General features: G+C 46.0%; 1 protein-coding gene and 1 long non-coding RNA gene across 3 annotated transcripts in view; one reads left to right on the forward strand and one right to left on the reverse strand.

Moving 5' to 3' along the window:
• Positions 1–14,013, reverse strand: part of KLF7 (KLF transcription factor 7) — a 65,349-nt gene extending 51,336 nt beyond the window's left edge. The window contains exons 1-2 of one of the 2 annotated variants that reach the window (XM_063162353.1): positions 13,979–14,013; positions 13,452–13,705 (exon numbers count right to left, since the gene is read on the reverse strand). In XM_063162353.1, coding sequence (XP_063018423.1) covers positions 13,452–13,553 — 102 coding nt within the window. In that variant the 5' untranslated portion in view covers positions 13,554–13,705; positions 13,979–14,013. Of the gene's footprint in view, positions 1–13,451; positions 13,783–13,978 lie in introns of those variants that run through there. The other variant, XM_063162352.1, reaches the window with a different exon arrangement.
• Positions 14,014–14,369: 356 nt separating this feature from the next.
• LOC134421006 (uncharacterized) lies at positions 14,370–15,859 on the forward strand. The gene is made up of 2 exons (XR_010028487.1): positions 14,370–14,721; positions 15,208–15,859. It is a non-coding gene; the product is annotated as an uncharacterized LOC134421006 (long non-coding RNA).
• The last annotated feature ends 3,380 nt before the right edge of the window (positions 15,860–19,239 follow it).

Consider the following 19,239-nt stretch of genomic DNA (forward strand, 5'->3'; position numbering starts at 1 on the left):
GCTACCATCAAGTCAAGTCATCAACACCAATTTGACTTCATCCCATTTAAAGTCTGTTTCATTAAACAAACAAACACAAATTTGGCATCATGTTTTTGTTTCCCTTTACTCTGATGGATCACAGCCCTTGTTATAAAAACATGCTTAATAAAAACAAATTGGAAAACTAAGGAAACTCATAAAAAGCTCTGATTGTGAAGAAAAGCAGGGAAAAGGGCTTAAGGAGGAAATGCTACATTTTTCTGTGATGCCAGCAGAAAGAGGCAGTTTATAAAGAAAACCACATAGTGGCAGGAAATAAATCCTTGAGACTGAATTTGGAAAAACACAAATTAATGCATTTATGGAAGAAACAGCAACACAACATACACACCTAACACAAAACAGAGATCCAGTAAGGCTGACAAGAGTCCTAGAACAGATAAGACAGAGAAGACCAATATAGCTTTGAGGACACATTCTAAGCGTCTGATTCACAGGAAAACTGGAGGGAACAGAGAGATGGAAAGTATGAAAAAACTAAAGGGACATGCACCTTTATTACTATTTATCACATCTGTTCTGCAGTCAGAGTTGTAATCTCCAGTCAATGAGCAGGGGTCTCATTTCACATTTAGATAAAAAATCCATTAAATAGGTGATATAGATGATGATGGGAAAAAGCATCACAGCTTTGTGCAACTATAAACACAGTGAATCCAAACAAAGCAACAGACTTGCTCACGGAAAACAGAGAGAATATGTGAGGGAAAAGACTTGGGCAGCAAAAGACAAGAGTCTGTTAGGTATTCCTCCCCTAAATCAGATTTTAGCACAGGCTTCCAAGGAATACAAGGCTTCACACCAGGTAGATTTCAAAGGACATTGGAAAGCACCACTGAGGCATACATTAAGAAATGCTACCTGGGCAGAATTTCATGATCTAACAATGCCAATTCCCAGAATTTGCTTGTTTTTTTTTCTGGATGAGATCTGCTTATATGCAGTTTATTGCTGCTGGATAAAGACAGACCAAAAATGCTTCTAATCATGTGCACCCTGCTCTTGAATCTCATTTGCCTTCAAAATTAGCCAGTAAAACCCATGTGCTGAACACAAGGTGTTCTCTGACCCTTCTCTAACCTTAAAGACCAAGCTGCAGTGTGAATGTGTCCTTTTCCCCATGATATAACATAACATGACACAGACTCACGCTGGATTCCAGCCAGAGGAGGAGGAAGACCCCACTTCCATGAACCTGGTCTCTCCTGTGAGACACATTTCCAACCTGACACAGAGCACACATGTGATGGGTTCTCAAAATGAAACGTGTCTGGCCATCCATGTGTGCACACAGAGGGACCCTTCATGACTCACATTTATACTGCAGCATTTCAACATCATTAAAACAGAGCAAAAAGGCCTCAAAAAGGACTTGTGTACAGAAGTGGATTTTAATGTCACAAAAGGCCACTTTGGTAATTTAGTCTCACCTCTGGATGACATAGTTCACTGAAGAGCACAAAGAGCTCCCTTGAACACTCACTTACAACCACTTTCAGGTTGGTTTCCCCTGTTAGATATGAAAGTCTGGGAACCTTCAGAATGGGAAAAAATCAGAATGGGAACCCTCCTTCTATCCATGCATTGAGACTTTCAAGAGCCTTCTCTCACCTGTCATCATTTCACAGATGGGTATGACTGTCCTGGGGGAAGCTGTGCCTACACCAGACATTATCCTACCTTGCACTGTTGGGGAGGCCACATTTAGCTCTTAGAGACATTTTCTAGTTCCCTCCCACACCCACATTTTCTTCATTTATAAAACCAGCGAAAACAAATCATGCTTCACCTTCAGTTTTATAGAGGGCAGCTCAGGACCTCTCATTCCTTCATGGAAAGAAAATTTCTTTCTGTACAGTTTCCATTATTTATTAGCTGAAGGTCGGGGGAGAAATGGTATTTATAGGATGCCTAAGGCCATGCTCACTATAAAACAGAGTAAGTCAATATAGCTACAGCACAACTTAGTGGCCTATTGTGCAATATTTTAAAAAATGCACTCTCATTACAGCACTTGAGAGTATCTCCTCCCCAACACCAGTGAAAATATATTTAGGAGAGCTATGGAGCAGCAAGAATGTTTTAATCAGATCATTAAAATGGGTGTGCTGTTTTCTGCCCACATCCTGATATTTAGTCCAAATCCTGACAAGATGTGGGATTTGTATAATCTATTCTACTGAAAGGTGTCAAGTGATTTTGTGGACACTAGGCCAGTGTAAATTCACTGTAACTTTGGCAGATCTGCACTCACTGACTGATGTGAAATCCCCAATGTGATGTGGATACTATTCTTTCCGTTTACAAAGAGAAAAACTATTCACAACTGAATGCCAAAGGTCTCCCTGACCTTTTCTACTTAAAGAAATTGAAATGAGACAGAAATTCCCATCTTACACCATACTGGAACATCACCTGACCAGAGATGCAGCTTGCTCAAACAAAACTGACTGAGTGGTTTATGGCATAGCACTCACTGCATGAAATAATTCACATGAGACAGTCCCAGTGAGGAGAAGCCTTCAACCCAGAGCATCCACTCAGCGTGCAGCTGAGGTATTTGGGAGTAAGAAGCCACTCACAACTTGCTTCCCTTGCTCTCCCTCAAATGTATTCTTATAAGAAATACACTTCTCATGTGAGAAAAAGAAATCCCAGTGCAGCCTTTGTAGAGCTCTCTGCACCTACTGGCATTCTCAGCCCTCAGAAACAATGCTGGGAAGTCACCCAGACAGTCACCTGTCTACCAAGTCTCTCACACCAAAAAGCAACTCCACACTAGAATTCTTCTGTTCTCCCTCAAGCTACTGGGGTTTATTCATGTTTTAAACATTAATAAACCAGAATTCAAAAAAGCCCAAGACAAACTAGGCACACTCAGTAAGGAGTATTTAAACTGGGCACCCTGAAACTTATTTGCCAGAATCCAAGAAAGATTAATAAAGGAATCACTCCCAGAAAACAGAAAACTGTCTTGAGTGAGCAGGAAATCAAGACTGCCTGAAGAGAAAGCATGAGCTCTGCAGCCAGCTCAGAAGTACAGTGTGGTGCCAAGGCCCTCATACTATCTTTTAAATCCCCAGATTCTGAGGGGGTTTAAGCACACAACTTCATCCAGGTATTTTAGCCTGAGTCTGGAAGGTTTCAATCTGTAACCAGTGTAACAAGCACCAAAGCTCCCACTGACCTTAACTGACTCATTTCCTCTAAAAAAGCCCTTCAGGTGAAACCAGGTCCTTCCATTTTCAAACATTGCCTACAAGAATCTTTCTTTGTGCTTTAAAAACACAGAAGAGGTAAGAGAAGTACCAGTAAGGAAGTCTACACTGTTTTCCTGCAGCCAAAAGTAGGAAACTTCTCCAGGTGACATCCACTTACCCTGAAATTCTCAACCCTGAAAGAAAAGCACCTTACAAGCTCTTCCACTGGGTCACATCGCTTAAAGCAGTCTGCCTTGTCCTCCAAGATACTGGAGACCTCCAAAACTCTGAATGCTTTCTTCCTCTGGTCTGACCAGACAGAAACATGCCTTACTCTCCCTATTTGACTTGAACACCCCTGCTCTTTCACAGGTTTCTTAGAACCCCAACTCTCAGAGACTTCTGCTTACACCAGAACCATCTTTCTCAGCACCAAAGCCAAGCTCCCAGTTTCCTCGATTGTTCAGGAAAGCCTACGAACATAATTAACACTACTCTGAGAGATCAAAATGCAAAAACAAATAGAAAACACATGTACCTTGGTAAGGATCTGATGGACAGCAACCTTCAGATGATCACAACCACTCTGAGGTGCTGGCATAGCTTATGAACAATTGGGGGAGGACTGTCACACCATCAGAATGAACTGGGACAGCAGCATCATGTGGAGCCAGAAAAGAGGTATTTTACCCAAACTGACTGTATTCTCAAATCAGTCCACTGCTCTTTGCTTCTCCCTTATTACCTTAAAATGTAGACAAATTTAAAAATAAAAACAAGAGACACTGAAGTTCATCCCCATCTGATCTAGATACTAATGAGGGAGGGTTTTTCCACTAGCACTGATTTTCCACTGTGCAGCAAATGCAGCCTCTCCACCGTCCACGTGTCAGAAACAAAGCCACTTCTGGCCTGATGCTTTCCATATGAAACACTAGATCCCATCTTTCTTCTCCCCTCTGCCTTCCTCCTTTCCATACTTAATTACTCACACAGCAGCTGTAGTAGGTTGCAGATGAGCAAAATGTTTTCTTCAAAGCAGCACAAATTTTCCAGGCTGGCAGGAAAGGCCAAAAGAAAAAAAAAAGAAAAAACAAAACCCCAACAAGAATTATTTAGTACTTTTCACCAGCTTGGAGCAGGCAGCAAGCTCTGCAGGCTTGGCACACTTCAAACCACTGCACAGGAAAAGAACAAAGCCCCTGAGCCACTCAGCCCACCCTGCACCCAGGGATGTGGGCACCTCCAATCCAGAATCCAGCAGTAAGCCAGAGGTGCCAAGGCAGGGCGACTGCACTGACTCCAAACCAGCACAGCACCTCAGCAGCAGCTGAGCAAAGGAGAGGGGAGAGAGCAGCAGCTGCCAGGAGACAGGGAACAGTGTGACTGCACTGCTTTTGTGCATCTTGTGTATCAACAGGCCTTGCCCTGAGGAAGGGCGAGCACGCACCCAGATAAGAGACCAGAAGTATCCAGATACTGCCCACAGCATCACATAATGCTATGGATGCAGTTCTCCAAAGATGCAACAGTCACACAGAGAGTCTGGATACCTTTGACTAAACAAATTACTAATAGCTGGGAAAAATTAATCAACTTTTAGGGGTGCAAGACCTGAAATGAAAAGCTAAAATTGACAAAAAAGCGGAAGATGTCACCCAAACTAAGTCTCTCACACTGAAAAATGCCAGGCCCTCAGGAAATTCTAGTAAGTACAACTCATTGAAAGATTTCTACCAAACATTCTCAGAAAATATATTTTTGCCCAATCTTTTATTGGAATATATATTCATTTTGGAGTCAACATGTTATCCACTGAAATGTCACACATCCAAGATGTAATCTGTAAGGGCAGACTTGAATCAAGCCACACAGTGACTCAAATCTGGGTCTCACACCTAAGTGCTGTGATGTGTGTTTTGGGTGTAAAAAGCAAGCAGACAGGAGCACCTCTCACCCCCTCCTACTCTGCCACCCAAAGAACAATTTTCACCGTGGCCTTTGATAACTAGAACCTTTGTTTTCCATCCAGCCCTGGTGGAAAACAAAGGCAGACGATTAAAGGCAGTGGTACTTCACCCCCACCAGCACAAAGCAATTCAGCACAATGCTGATTCCCCTCCTGGGCTGGAGCAAGGCAAGTCAGCAGAAATTGCAAATGTTCAAAACCCAAGAACTTTCCTTATGCACGGAAGTGGACTTTGCCCACTCGAGAGTCAGGAGGATTAAAACCAAATGCCTAACACCATAGTAGCCTACTAGTAATGAAAGCATTTTTAAAATCTAATTTAGTTGTCCTGACACATGCCTTTTTCCTCACTGCACAATCTAAATAAACATTTATTTTCACTGTGATTTCCAGTCACTTCAGTGGTACCAGAAGAAGGCTGCAGTGACAGAGCTGCAAGGCAGAAGGTGGGCTAGATAATCCTGTCCAAAAAACACAAACCCCGTTTCCAGGGCTTTTTGGATTATCTAGGTGGAGATACTTCCATTGACTGCAGTCTCTGTCAGAATATGCTACCTTACAAAGGTCCTTTATGGTCAAACATCAACCCTATGTCAGCATCCCTTTAAAACTGACCTTCTGAGGCTACAGGTTTAAAGGGCAGGATTTGTAAATCAAGACTCTAATTGGAATGTCTCAGAAGAGCCTCTCACAAACCAGGGTCCTTCTCCTTCACATCCTTTCCCATAAATCACCCTGTCTCCCAGGCTTGCCTGTGTCACTGTCTACCTCTCTATCCCTTGCAGAGTATGAGCTGTTGACCCCATGCATGATTTAAACTCCAGCTTTGCACTCAGGTCCACAATGCTGGGAAATAACAAGAGGATTAGGACATGTGACACGCTGCCTGTAAGCATCATGATCAAAACCAGTATGACACTTATTTAAGTATGGTTGGTGGGCCTTCAGCAAGCATAAATGATGTAAACATCCCTGTGTAAACGACTGGGACTCTTTGGTGTGTACGGTACAGCACACTACACACCTCTTAACACCTCTCCAAAAAGTAACACAGGTAATGAATACACAGTTGCATTGAGTGGAAATGCTTTGGATTGGAAAAGATCCTTCACATGCAAGAACAGGGAGTGGATGGGTACCTACTTCAAAAGGATTATCAGCTTCAGAGCAGCTTACTAAATCAGAGTTGATATATTAAACCTCTAAAAGAAAAAAAAAATTAAATACCTTCTGCCCAACCATCCTACACCCAACTCCAACCCCTATTAAAGATTTGAGAAGGGTCAAATCAGTGCCACACACAGGTTGTCACAAAGACAACCCAGACCTCTGGGAAGGGGCATTTAAGCTTACCTTTCAGAATCTCCTTTTGATTTTTTCATAGAGGCAACTCCCCACCCCACCGACGGCTCCTCTGCACAGGAGCTGCCCTGGTGGCTGCTGTGGCAGCATCTGGGCCCACAGCTCCAGGGGGACAGGAGCCCACGGCCCCATGGCCTCACACAACCCTCCCCTGGCCCAGGCACTGTGCCTAAGCACCACAACCCCAGAGCAGGGATCCCCAGAGCAGCAAAACAGAACACAAGAGCTGCCGACGCATCTTGTAACCGAAGAACTGAGAAGCAAAGGTTTGGTGTCCTGATTAAATCCAAGATGTCTCTCTACCTTTGAGCATAAAGGCTGAAACATGAACTCACAGGCAGCTTACTCTCACAGGCAGCCTAACAACCTGAGCAGCCAAGCAGTCTTCCTCACCAGCTGCTGCCAGAGCAGGAATGGTAAACACAGCCTGGTGACCAAAGTTTTTTCTGATTTACACACATGTAAATGCCACTTACTTGCATTTTCTCAATGCTGCTGGAATCAAGAAGAGCCAGAAATCCCAGGATGTTTGGGATTTTTTTTTTTTTAACAAAAGACAACAAAACAAGTCTTCAGTGCCTCAAATGCAAAGAAAGTATAAAGAATATAAAATTAAAAAATAAAAGGTCTGTGACTTTAAAGACCATTTCAGTGTCATGGGAACCAGGCACAATTTTTTAACTGGCAGTGGCAATGTTGGGAGGAAGCTCTTTTCCTGGCAGGTTTGTTTTGTTTGCTTGCTACAGAATCCACTGAAGTCTGCAGTTTGAGTGAATCCACACTAATTTTGACCAGGGCAGAAGCACCTACAGTACAAAAAGGACCATGTGGGGAGAAGAAATTCAGTAATTCAGGTGAGTGATTTCTGCAATGTCAGTCTAAAAGACACCACAAAAATGGCACTCCCAGCTCCTGAGTGCTGCCAGGAGTTTGGAAACTGTGGGGACATTGTAAATGTAGGGAATGGACAGCAGGTACTTGAGAGTCCAGGGAAGCAGAAAGAGGAACTCAGGACTACTCTTAAAAACACCTTTATTAGCTCTCCAAAAATTCAGCTTTAGCATCAAAAAAGAAAACCACCATCAATTACCAATGCCTGAGCATAACTTTTAGTGAGGTTTTGAGCATGATGATCAAAAGTCTACAATTTTTCTTCCCTCTGCAAAATGTGACAAACTTGACAGGAGATAAGGTGTACTACTAACCCATTGCTTAATGTACTAAACAACAGTATTGCTCAGCCAGTGAGCAAAATCCCTTTGTTTCATTAAGACCACTGCAATCAAGGTCGTTCACACGCAGCTACAATCAAAGAGAAGCAGCTTCTTTCTTGCTTCCCTATAATGTTTCCTAACTCAGAATGGAGAAACAACACACTGGATGTTTCTCAGTGGAGAATCATTTGACAAACCCTCAAAATATCCCCTAACAATATCCAGAAGATACCATTTGCCTCAACCCTGAAAAGCTTAAGTATGAAATTACTATCTGGAACTGAAAACCTTCTGCCATTTCTACATGGAAGTACCACACTGCAGACTAGCTATATATCATGATTTTCATGAAGCCTATTCTAATTTATGCACTGCCTATCCAGCAGGACATACAGAAATGTACAGGCTTGGGGAAGGGTAGATTTAAGCATCCCAAACAAGTAAGAGAAAATATTTTCTAGCTGAGTACCCACATTATGATTGTGCATTGCTTAAAGGTATTTACCCCATTTCAAAATCACTTGAGACAAGTCATTCACATAATCTGCTATTTTAAGACCTGTAACGTGGATTGCAGGACTCTATGCTTTCAGAATGCCAAAAAATAATCACTTTTAACAATACATTCTATAATTAAGAAATCATGTAACAACACAGACAGCAGTTTCAAGTTTGTCTCTCCTCTCTTTGTCCATTCTTTCTGTAAGGTGACAGGAGCATGCTTTCAGCACATGGAGCAAGCAGAGGGACTGCAGGTATAAATGGAGCAGCGTTCAGAGTCTGAAATACACTGCATTACACATGTGGCTGTTCTTGGAAGTCAACCATTTCTGAAAGTTATTCCCAAGAGGCATGATGTACTATAAGCACTTAAGAAATGTGTTACACTGTGACTGGAACCAAGATGAAATAGCAATATTAAAAGAGATGGTTTAGTTTATGTAGTGGCCAACTATGCCATTAAACTAGAACAATGGAGACGATGGGGAGGCAGGAATGTTCTTCAGTGTGATTTATTCCTTTCCAGTAGGAGTGGAAATTTTTCCTATAGGCCTGAAAATGACCCTGTCTGCCAAGCAAAAGTCAGCATTAAGATATAAGAATTCTACTAGATTAGTCACCCTGGGATACTCTGCTCTCACACAGCACAGGGATCTCAAAGCCCTCTTCCAGGATGAGTCAAAACTCAGCCTTCTGAGCGCCACAAAAACCATTAGGCCTTAGCATTGCTGTTGTCAGTCACTTCAGAAAGAGGGAAACTGAGGCTTGAAGAAAACAGGCAAAGAAGGCTATATGAAAGGATCAACAGAAAAACAAAGGCTTCCTCGATGCTATGCTTTACAGGAAATGTGCATCTTTCTTGAAAGGATCATTGTTTGCTGCAGCTGAGAGCAGCTGGGTCAGCCAAGGCAAAAGGAAATGTTATCAGGCAATGGTTATCAGCAAACAATATAATGCCATTTCCACTTCTGCCAGCCAATTAGACCTGTGCTGCCTGCTGCCATGTGGGAAAGGCTATCTCCTCCAGAATAAACCAGGGCTTGACACCTAAGCCCTGCTGCTTTTATACAGCTGCATCAGCTACACAGGATGACTCTGTGCATCCACCTGCTCTCTGTGCTCCCATATTCTGACATTATGGGAACAGCCATGCTAGACACTGCCCTACGCTCCCCACGAATATGAAGACAGCCCCAAAATGTCCTGATCAGACCCCTGTTTTACAACAGCACAGTGAGTCCTGAGTCCACCAAGGGACCTACAGAGAAGGAGAATAGGGATGTCAAAAATGTCACCCCTAGGAAGAGGCATATCTGATTACAAAAGACGCCTTCTGCACCCTGATGTTTCAGTGATCCCCTACATGACATTGTGAAGGCCCAGCAGGAAGAACAGAGGGAAGCCCCATGTCCACCCCTTCCAAACCCTCAGCCCCACTCTCCCCCCTCTGCAGCCTGGCACACAGAGTGGGACCATGTGCAGCTGCACAGGCTATGCTCCTCAGAGTTATCTCCCTCACAAACAGCCTCCTACCCACTTCCTTCCTCTGCAGAGTAATGAGGTGCCCTTCAGCCTCGTGCTGCCTCTGCCAGCAGCCTGGTTCCAATCTCAGGGATGCCACATGAGACAGCCAGCCCAGAGCAATGGCACATGTGGCCAGAGGTCCTCCTGCAGCAGCGCAGCAGCCACGCAGGTGCTGAAATCTCCCCCGCCCTGCCCTGAACTGCAGAGTCAGCTCACAGGGACAGAGAGAACTAGGACAGTTCAGTCAGGATGAAGCACCAGGAAGAAACACGAGGTGCCAGCCAGCTGACTTAGAGCAAACGACTCATTTCCCAATGCACACAGCCCACCTCTTCCTTTCATCCCTCCTCAGTGCCATGGAGGCTCAACACTGTGGAAAAGCTTTTTGTGGAAAAGCTAAACCAAGTTCTCTCTCCTGATGAAATTGTACTATTGATTACTTGTTAGATTCTGACACCCCCACTCCAAGAAAAATCCTCCTCACCTCAAAAGTGTTTTGCCTGAAGGAGTACACCCAAAGCTCAGAGAGGAACTCAGCTTCTGTTGCCTAAAAATCAAGCTCTCCCTTCCCAAAATGTGTTTTTAAAATACATCAAATGCATCACAGGTTCATTTCCAGCTTACACTTCAGGAATTTCTACTTCCACAATGCAAACTATGTGCAGGGTGGAATAAGGGTTTCTTTGTTTGCATTTCTGCCTTCTAAAACAGAAACCTACACAAAAGGAGACAATTTGTTCCTCCACAAAATCTGTTTGTTTTGTACATATTGCTGGGTTGCACTCATTCAACTCCAACACTAATTGTCAAAAGCACAGATACCAAACTTGCTCACGTTCCTCTAGCAGTGGGAAGGGAAAACGGGAGATCAGCTGACTGTGTGCAAGCATTTACCAACCTGCCTGTGCTGTCAGTGCCCTCTGTGAGTAATGGGTGTTTCACAATCTGAAATACGAGAAACTGACCCAGCTGCGTATTCCTCAGCAGCCAGCAGACTGTTTTCCAGGCCCAGGAGAAAAGGAAGACAGGACTGTGTCAATGCTTTCACCCCAAGGCACGCTCTGATTTTCAGTGGGGCAGGTGCATCTTTCATGGTACCACAGTGAGCATCGTTTGTCAGAGCAGGAGCTGGCACTGACTGCCTCTGCACATCACGCACTAGTAGCTGCTAATCACAAAACTGGAGCTCACAATGTGATAAAGAAGCTTGCTCTTAACCCACACATCTATTTCCCCCCCAACCCGTGCCTTTTTAAGAGACTGAAGTAATCTCCTGGGGCGCTGCTCTGCTCCTGGGAGAAGCACTGCTCTGGAGCCTCTGTAGCACCACTGGAGCAGAGGCAGGACTTGTTCCAGTGTTTTTACTCAAAATTAAAGCTGCTGTTTCTCTCCTCTGACACATCCCACAGGAATCAGTCACTACCCTGTCAGCTCTCTTCCCCGGAGTCTCAACTGTAGCCTTTAGTTTTAAACGACCCTTTAGAAACACACACATTCTTTGTCTCCAAGTTGCTACAGATTGCCTAAAATAAGTAAATCCCCAGTACTTGATTACGTTGCAAGTGATTCAGAAGAATTAAATTGGGGTCTCTGTGTCAGTGGGTCTGCCAGGCTCGTGTAACAGCACGGTGTCTGCACAGCCAGCTTCAGCTGCTCCCACCACTGACACATCAGTTTTGCTGCCTGTTGTTTGCAAGGAGAGTCCAGGCAGCAACAGGGGAACAAACCGTAAATACAGGATGCATTATGAAACATCGGGCACTGGTTGCAGGATTTCAGGAAATAAGGGAAAATGCTGCAAATTATTTTCAGCTTCTCTTTTTAACATACGTGGAGAGTCAATGGGGTTTAACCAGGAGCAGGACTTTAAATTCTGCAGTGGTAACAGTGGGATTGGGTAGGTACATGCTACTGTATAAAACAAACTGCTGCTCTTCCACACATAAAAGAAGGCAGAAGGAGACAGAGTATCACTCGCAGCACTGCCTGAAGCACGCTGGCTATGTCAACACACTATGTCGCTTTGGACTGCTTGGACTGTTAGTAATATGCAACCAATCCAACAACGATCCTATGAAATATTTTTTAATTAAATTGTATTAACCTCTTCAGTTTAATTAACATGTTAAAAATATAAAAGGAAAGCAGATGTGACCATCATGGATGTGTGCACTGAATATTAATAACAAAAAGCATCCCCTCCCCCTTGGAGGATAAAGCAAAGTTGGTTTGGTCATTTTGCAAAATAAACCCTGAATGTGTTCACCCTGTAGCTGACAATGAAGCTCTGCTTTGTGTGCACACACATACAAAGCTGAGGCCAGAATGATTTTACTACGGGTAAAGCTTTGAAGATCCAGCCCCGTCCAGCTGGCTGACAATGCTACAGCCCGAGTACTCCCCAGCAGCTCTGCCATCCACGTTTCTACCCATGCACACTTCTGAGGAAAAATCAAATGAACATCCCAAAACTGACAGGCTACCCTTACAGTAGCCAAGACTCAGGTGAAGGCTGGCAAGATGAAATCCTGTGGCTCATTATTCTCACACTGATAGTGCCACGGTCCGTGCGCTGCAATAGCACCACATGTCATCCCAGCCACACTCCACTATTTCTACCCACCAGCAGATGTTTTTTTTCTTTTAAAGAGACACCAGTTTCCAGAATTTCACCTGGTGTATTGCCTCTGCCAGAAAATCACATAAAGAAACAGAACTACCTCACAACATTTGTTCGTAAATAGAAACGCTGTCTTTCCTTTTCTCTCAATTTCCCAGCTGATAACTATTTACAGTTAACAACTGGGTGCATCGTGTATTTTATACAGCTCTTCTCTGTAACATGCTCTTCCCCTTGGTCTTACTTGTATTCACACTGCCAGTCATCATTTTAATGCATTCATAAGAATTGATTTCCATCTTTCTCTTTATTCTGTCTGCATATTAACCCTAGAGTGCCTCAAAACACACTGGTTTACTGGAACCAGCCTAAGGCGTCATTGTTTCAAGACAGCGAGAAGTGTGCGTTTCTACTCATCTTCCAAGGAAAAAAAAAAAAGGAAAAAAAAAAGGAAAAAAAAGGAAAAGAAAAATAAGTCACATTCCTAGTTACTGAACTTAGTCTTAAAGCTTCTGCTAGTGCTTCCAGGCACCTGCCCGCCCTCCACCTCCGACTTAAGCTACGATTTTTATTGGCATATACTAATTACCTGAAAATAAGAATTATCTATTCCATTTCCACCAGCTGCCAGTTGTCAGCACTGGCTAGAAGTGAGTAGGATTGTTTAAAAGAACAAAACAAAGAAAAATAAAAAAAAAAAATCTAAGCTCAAAAATGAAATAAATAGTAGTCACCATAAAAAACAAAACCCTAAAGAATGCCACCGGATCTCAGGTACTGTCGAGTGTGCTCAGAAAGGACTGAAGGCAGACAGATTTGAATGGACTGCTCAGTTTGTCACGGTAAAAAATACAGAGATTTAAAGGTCTACCCACGCGGCAAAAAAAACCAAAAAAACGAACCACCAAAAAACCCAACCCTGAATTAAAGAACAAAAATAAAATAAAGTCAGAAATGCAGCCTCAATGCATCGACTGTCTGCGCTTAAGAGATTTACAGGAGTAATTTAAATGATTCACCTGCTGCCAGTTTTCCTCCAAGGATGGCAAAGCTGAGAAGTAGCCGGTGTCGTGGACAAGCTGGAGTTCCTGGAATATACTATAACTAGCCAAGACATCCATGCTGCTGCTGAGCAAGACCCTTTCTTTCTGCTTTTGTGTGTGTTTGTTTGCTCGGGTGGGGGGTTGTTTTTGGTCATAAAAAAAAAAAGGAGGAGGAAAATCAACCAATGATAGATCCAGCGTCCCTTTGGCTTTGTTTTGTTTCAGTCACACTTTAAAAAAAGAGAGAGAGAAAGAGGATCAGCGCGGAGGGACGGCGAGGTTCGGGGGCCGGGCCGAGGAGGACGAGCGGCGCCGGCGCGCACCGAGCACCCCGCGGCCGCCGCACCGGGGCACGTCCCCGCCGCGCTCCGCGCAGCCCCGCGCCGCGGCCATGCGCGTTCGCGACCGCCTTCCCCGCCGCCCCCTCCCCTCTTTATTTTCGGGACATCACATCCCACATCCCGCCCCCCCTCACGCCGCTTCCCTCCCCGCTTCCCTCTCACCCTCCCTCAGCAAACCCGGCCCGGCCCGGCCCCCCCGCGCGCGCAGCCGCGCGGCCCCGCTCAGGCAGCGCGTGGCCATGTAGGGTAAACGGCGGGGCGGGAGGGGCGGGCCCGCCGCGCGCCTGAAGACGCTGTGGCCCAATGGCGGAGCCGCGAGGGGCGCGGGGGGCGGGGCCGGAGCGCCGACGCCGGCGGCGATTGGCCGGGAGCGCTGCTCCCGCCCCTTCCCCGAGGCTCGCGAGGCGGCGCGCGGCGAGCTATTTTTAGGGCGCTATATAAGAGGGCGGCGAGGCGCGTGGTGGTGGCAGCGCGCGGTGCGCTGAGGGGGGATGCGGGGTGGTCGTGTTCGGGCCGTGGGCGCCGGGCGAGCCGCGGCCCGGCCCGGGGCTGCCCCGCAGGCAGTGCCTGCCGCACACCCCCGTTCCCGCACCGTGTGCACCCCTCTGCCTCTCCCCAGCCTCTAGTACTCGAGTTCCTGGGGCTGAGGATCGCCTGGGAAAGATGTGTGGCTGGGAAAGGAGTGGGAATTCACCCCGAGCAGGAGCCGCCGGCCTAAGGAGCACATGCACAGTAGGCAGAGCGTAGGAGCCCGGCCCCTGAGTGCTGTTCCAGCCAGACGGTCCCCAGAAATGCACGTGTGCTTACTGAGGCATCTATCATGGCATTTAATCAGGCTGAGATGTGAGCTGAGACCTCTCGGAGTGCTAGTCTGGGCTGGCTAATGAGCTGTTTGACCTTAAATGGTTAGTGTGGTGCAGAGCTTCCCCAAAATCACTCTGGCACCGGGCACAGTTGCATTTCTGCTTTTGGAAGGATTGCGGAACTGAGTGCTCATTTGAAGATGATGGGGGTGGGGAGGGGCTTCCAGTAATAGAAGAAATATGTTCTCTTCGTTGCTCTCAAATTCAGGGGGCCCTATGGTCCCATCGGTTGCATTGCCAGGGTTGTATCTGGCCACCAGGCTGCAGGATGAAGGTCCCTCTGGTGCCCTTTGATGGTGGGTTGTCAGCACGCTAAGTTGGACTGGGTACCAGGGCAAGCAGATGCTCCCAGGGGTTGCTGAACTATCTCTTTGTGCAGCAGTTGCATCACACTTGCCTTGCCATGACTAAGATCTCTCTTCTGGCTTTTCTCTTCCCTTTGCATCTGGATGAGCGTGCCAGGGCCAGGCCTCTGCTGGTATTAATTGAGGAAATGCCACTAGCACAGACACATCTCTTCCTTCGCAGGTGTCCCAGTCAGACTGATGTGGAAGTACAAGGCCGCAGAATTCATCAGTGCTGATTACTTCATGGTATGTTTTGTTTCTTGGCAATGAAGACAAATTGCCTTTTCCAAAACTGGGTCCATGTCAACAATTTTGAAAACTGTATTTGAAGAAGGCTTGTCAGAATAAACCTCTGCAGAAAGCCCAGATAATGGCTGCACCAATCCCAAGTTCTTGTAGGTGCTGTGAAGAATGAAGCAAAGTAAGCACCTCTCTAGTCTGAGGAGTCAACATGTAGAGGGAAAAGGGGAAATGAAGCTGTTGGTGAAGAACTGCAGTAATCAGAAAAGAACTGGACATAGGCAATTTTCTCAAATAAATAGTCTCACCACTACAAAAACACTCTGTGGTTGCATTGAAGAAACAGCAGGATGACTTGCAGGAGCTGTTGCTCAGGTGCTGACCTGAGGCTCTGGGTCTGGATGGTCCAGGGGCAGCTCCCTTGAAGCTGAATGTCTCCTGTGAGCTGCTTGTGAAAACGATGCCATCCCCAGCCTTCACCTGGGGAGCCATAGGTTGTCTCAAACAGGACCATTCCTGGCATCTTTAGCTTAGCAGAGAAGCTGTGTGTGAGGCTGGACATGAATAATAAACTACTCTTTCTCATAAATATACCCATAAATGTGTAAATGTATGTGTTAGTGGGAAGATGAGAGGGAAGGTTAGCACAGCAAGCACTGCTGGAGAGGTCTTGCAGACCATCATTACCCATTCCAAGCATGCCTCAATCTGGCAAAGCAACACCTTCCCTGGGCACCTTGGGGAGGGAAGACTTTTAAAGACTCTAGAGGAGAGAATTTGACAAAGGTGGTCAGCTGTGGAAGGAAGCAGCACTTGGGTGTCACAACACACTCCTGTACTGAGAGGGTTACACAAGAAATACCTGTTTCAGAAAAAGCTGTCTGTAAGCATTTATCCTTAACAGCTTGCCAGAACAAGGCCGAATGCATATGCAGAGGCTTTTCTGACCTAGGCAGAGAAATAAAGGACAAAAGCAGTGAAGGTTTATGCTCTCAGCTACTTAAATATCTAAATGTCTTCAGTTTTTTTGTCTTTGAATTCAGTAATTCCCATAGCTGAAAAACATTTTTGTGCTGTATTTCTGACCTTGTTTAGCATAACTCCAATTTTAATATGTAGAAATGTTAGTGGTCTGACATCCAAGCTCTCCTCTAGCTTGGCCTTTTCAAGCTATGGGTTGCTCATGCTTTGGTTTACTGCAAAGCTTGATGTACAGGCAGCCCAGGAGTTCTCTCTGCTTGATAGTCACCTCTGCTTGCCACTGAGAAGCTCTCATTTGAATCAATTAAAATCTTTCTAGTTAACTATCTTATCCTGAACTTTCTGCTGAAGGCATGCCCTGTAGGAACTGCCAGCTTTCCACCCTCATGGAGGAGGCTGTTCTCCGTTGTGGAGCTCAGCTGCTCTACACCAGCAAAGAGCCCAGACTGTGCCCGGGCTGCACTGTAACTGGTGGCCAGATCTGATGAGCAGATGCTGCTCTGCTTCTCTGGCTGGCTTCAGGAGGAATTGTGTCTGAGGGCAGGATTTTGGCTGTGAGCCTTGAGGTGAAGAGCTGGGCTACAGATCTGGCCGCTTGCCTGGGTGGTTTCCAGGCAGACATTGCATTTTTATTGTCTCAGATACTCTACTTTGGAGGTCAGTCGAGAAAGCAGAATGGGGTTGTCACTTGGCAGAAGCAGAAAAGCCTAGACAAAAAAAGAATGTGCGGTATGCTGGGTATAAAGCTGTTAGTCCAGCACCGGAGGTGGCATCTACCTGTGCTGACCCAGAGGTAGCAGAGGGCGATTTCTGCCAAGCTCTGGTTTCCCAGGCTGCACTGACCTTTCTCCTGGCAGATGGCCACTTTCCCTGCCCTGGCCCACCACGCCACCCATCACGGAGAGCAACGCAATCAGATGTGGAGGAGGAGCCATATCTCCCCACTGCTGCACAGCTGGGCTCAAGGGCATGGAGGACTACACAAAAATTCAGGCAAAGGGAGCAGGCTGGACCTGCAGGGAATGAGGATGGGCATTTCAGCCAGGGCACAGGTTTGTCATATAACAGGTAAAGAAAATAACTTGCACGAGGAGAAGACTTCATCCTTTCTGTGACTTGCTGAAATGTCAGGAAGATGCAGGGAAGTGATGCGGCTGTTCGTGCTATAGCACCAGTGCTCTTTGGCACCTGGAAAGGGGAAGTGGTTATATTTTTTACATTAAGGGGCAATGAGAGCAGTTAGTCCTAGTGAAAATAAATAAAGAAAATATTTCCCTGCTTCTTCTGCTCTCCAAGAGAAAGAGGAAAGGTATCTTAACTGTTTTCTATGAGAAGCTTGAATTTATCACAGTCTGCCATAGGTCCTCTGGCAACGTTTTCTATCCTCTACAAGTAAGGAGTGTAAAATCACTCCTAGCACTTTGTTGAGTCCCTGCAAGGCACTGGTGTGCACAGAAGCACAATTTTGGTTGCTCTGATTGCTTTCCCTTGTGATGTTTGTGTCTCCACTGCCCCAGAAGCAATAGCAAGGGATGCTTAGTGGGGACCCACCAGAGAACGCTGATTTGCAGGTGATTTTCAGATGCTGATTTTGTGTTTCTTTGCTTTGGCTTGGGCAGAGACAAGATGCCATAAAGCAATCAGGGAGTATATCAATTCATACTGTAAACATTTCCCTGAATACACCTCCTTTGGTACCAATGATGTTTCAACAGCTACACTGGATTACTCTGTACCCAGCTCATGATGCAGTTGTAAACCCAATGGCCTTCTGCATAGCCAACAGAAGTGCTAAAGCACTTTCTCCTGCAGGGACAAAGTGGCCCAGGTGTCCAGGCTACCTGTTCCTTCTACCATCACATTTGCATTTAGGCTGCCAGCTGCATCTCTTCCTCTCCTCCATCTCAGCCTGAGCTAATACAGCTTCACTGTGCTTAGAGCCTGTGACAGCATTGTTCAGAGGTGTTGATTCTTCAGGCTCTGTCCCTCCTGGAGAGGAAGAGGTTGTGCCTGCAGGTTGGTAGGGTTGAGGTTGACACTGGTTGTAAAGCCTTGCAAAGATCAAAGAGGGGGGAAAGTACTGATAAATGCACTGGAACATGCTTGGATTTGCAGTTCAGCCTCTCCAGAAGTGGATGCAGAAAGCTGCTACCGGGGAAGTGGAGGATTTGTGGTGATGGTTTATGGCCAAGTGGCTGTCAGTGGAAGAGCTCAAGGGGACCCTGCTGTTCAGCGTTGCCACCACTCCATACTCCAGTGTGTCTGTGCATCTGTATCCATGACCACATTTGGTGAGAAACAAAATGCAAACAAGCATGAAGCAGCAAAAAGGGAGACAACTTCCATTCCTACAGTGAAGCATGTCTCTGTAGGCCCCAGAAATCCCTGGTTCCTCCTCCAGCTGGATACCTCACTCCTTTCAAATCTCTCATCTCCTTCAGACCTCATGTTCCTGGAGAAAGGTCAGTGCTGTTGGCCCCAGGCCTGCACAGCAACGTTTCAGTGATGTGGAGGGCTGTTCAGTATTTCATTGTTCCTTCTGGCAGGTGCAGCCCAAGACACAAGGAACAGAGGTTGTTGCCCTTCCTGTCTCCATGCTGGGGAGCAGCACGGCTGTAGCTTGCAGCCGTCAGTGGCACTTGACTCTGCCTGGACGGGACACACTGAAGCAGGGTGGTGGCATCTCTGTGCTGGGCATGAATGGGTGGAGGTGCCTCCTGGTCTCCAGTGAGTCACAAGCTGTTCCCCAGATGTTGAGCAACAAAAGGGGAGACGAGAGTATGACACAGCAGGTTCCTGTGCCTCCCCTCCTTCTGGAAAACATGCACCTTCTCTTTCAAATCAGTGCCCTGTGGACATTGCAATGGGCTTAATTGCAGGGCGGCTAATGAGCACTCTCCAGGATCAGAGATGGAATGGGCCTAACCCAAAATCATAGCTTAGGATACCCAAAAGTCTCAGTGGACTTTGCAAGTTGATCACTTGCCAAATG

This window comes from Melospiza melodia, chromosome 8, assembly GCF_035770615.1.
Source record: "Melospiza melodia melodia isolate bMelMel2 chromosome 8, bMelMel2.pri, whole genome shotgun sequence".
Taxonomy (NCBI): Eukaryota; Metazoa; Chordata; class Aves; order Passeriformes; family Passerellidae; genus Melospiza; species Melospiza melodia.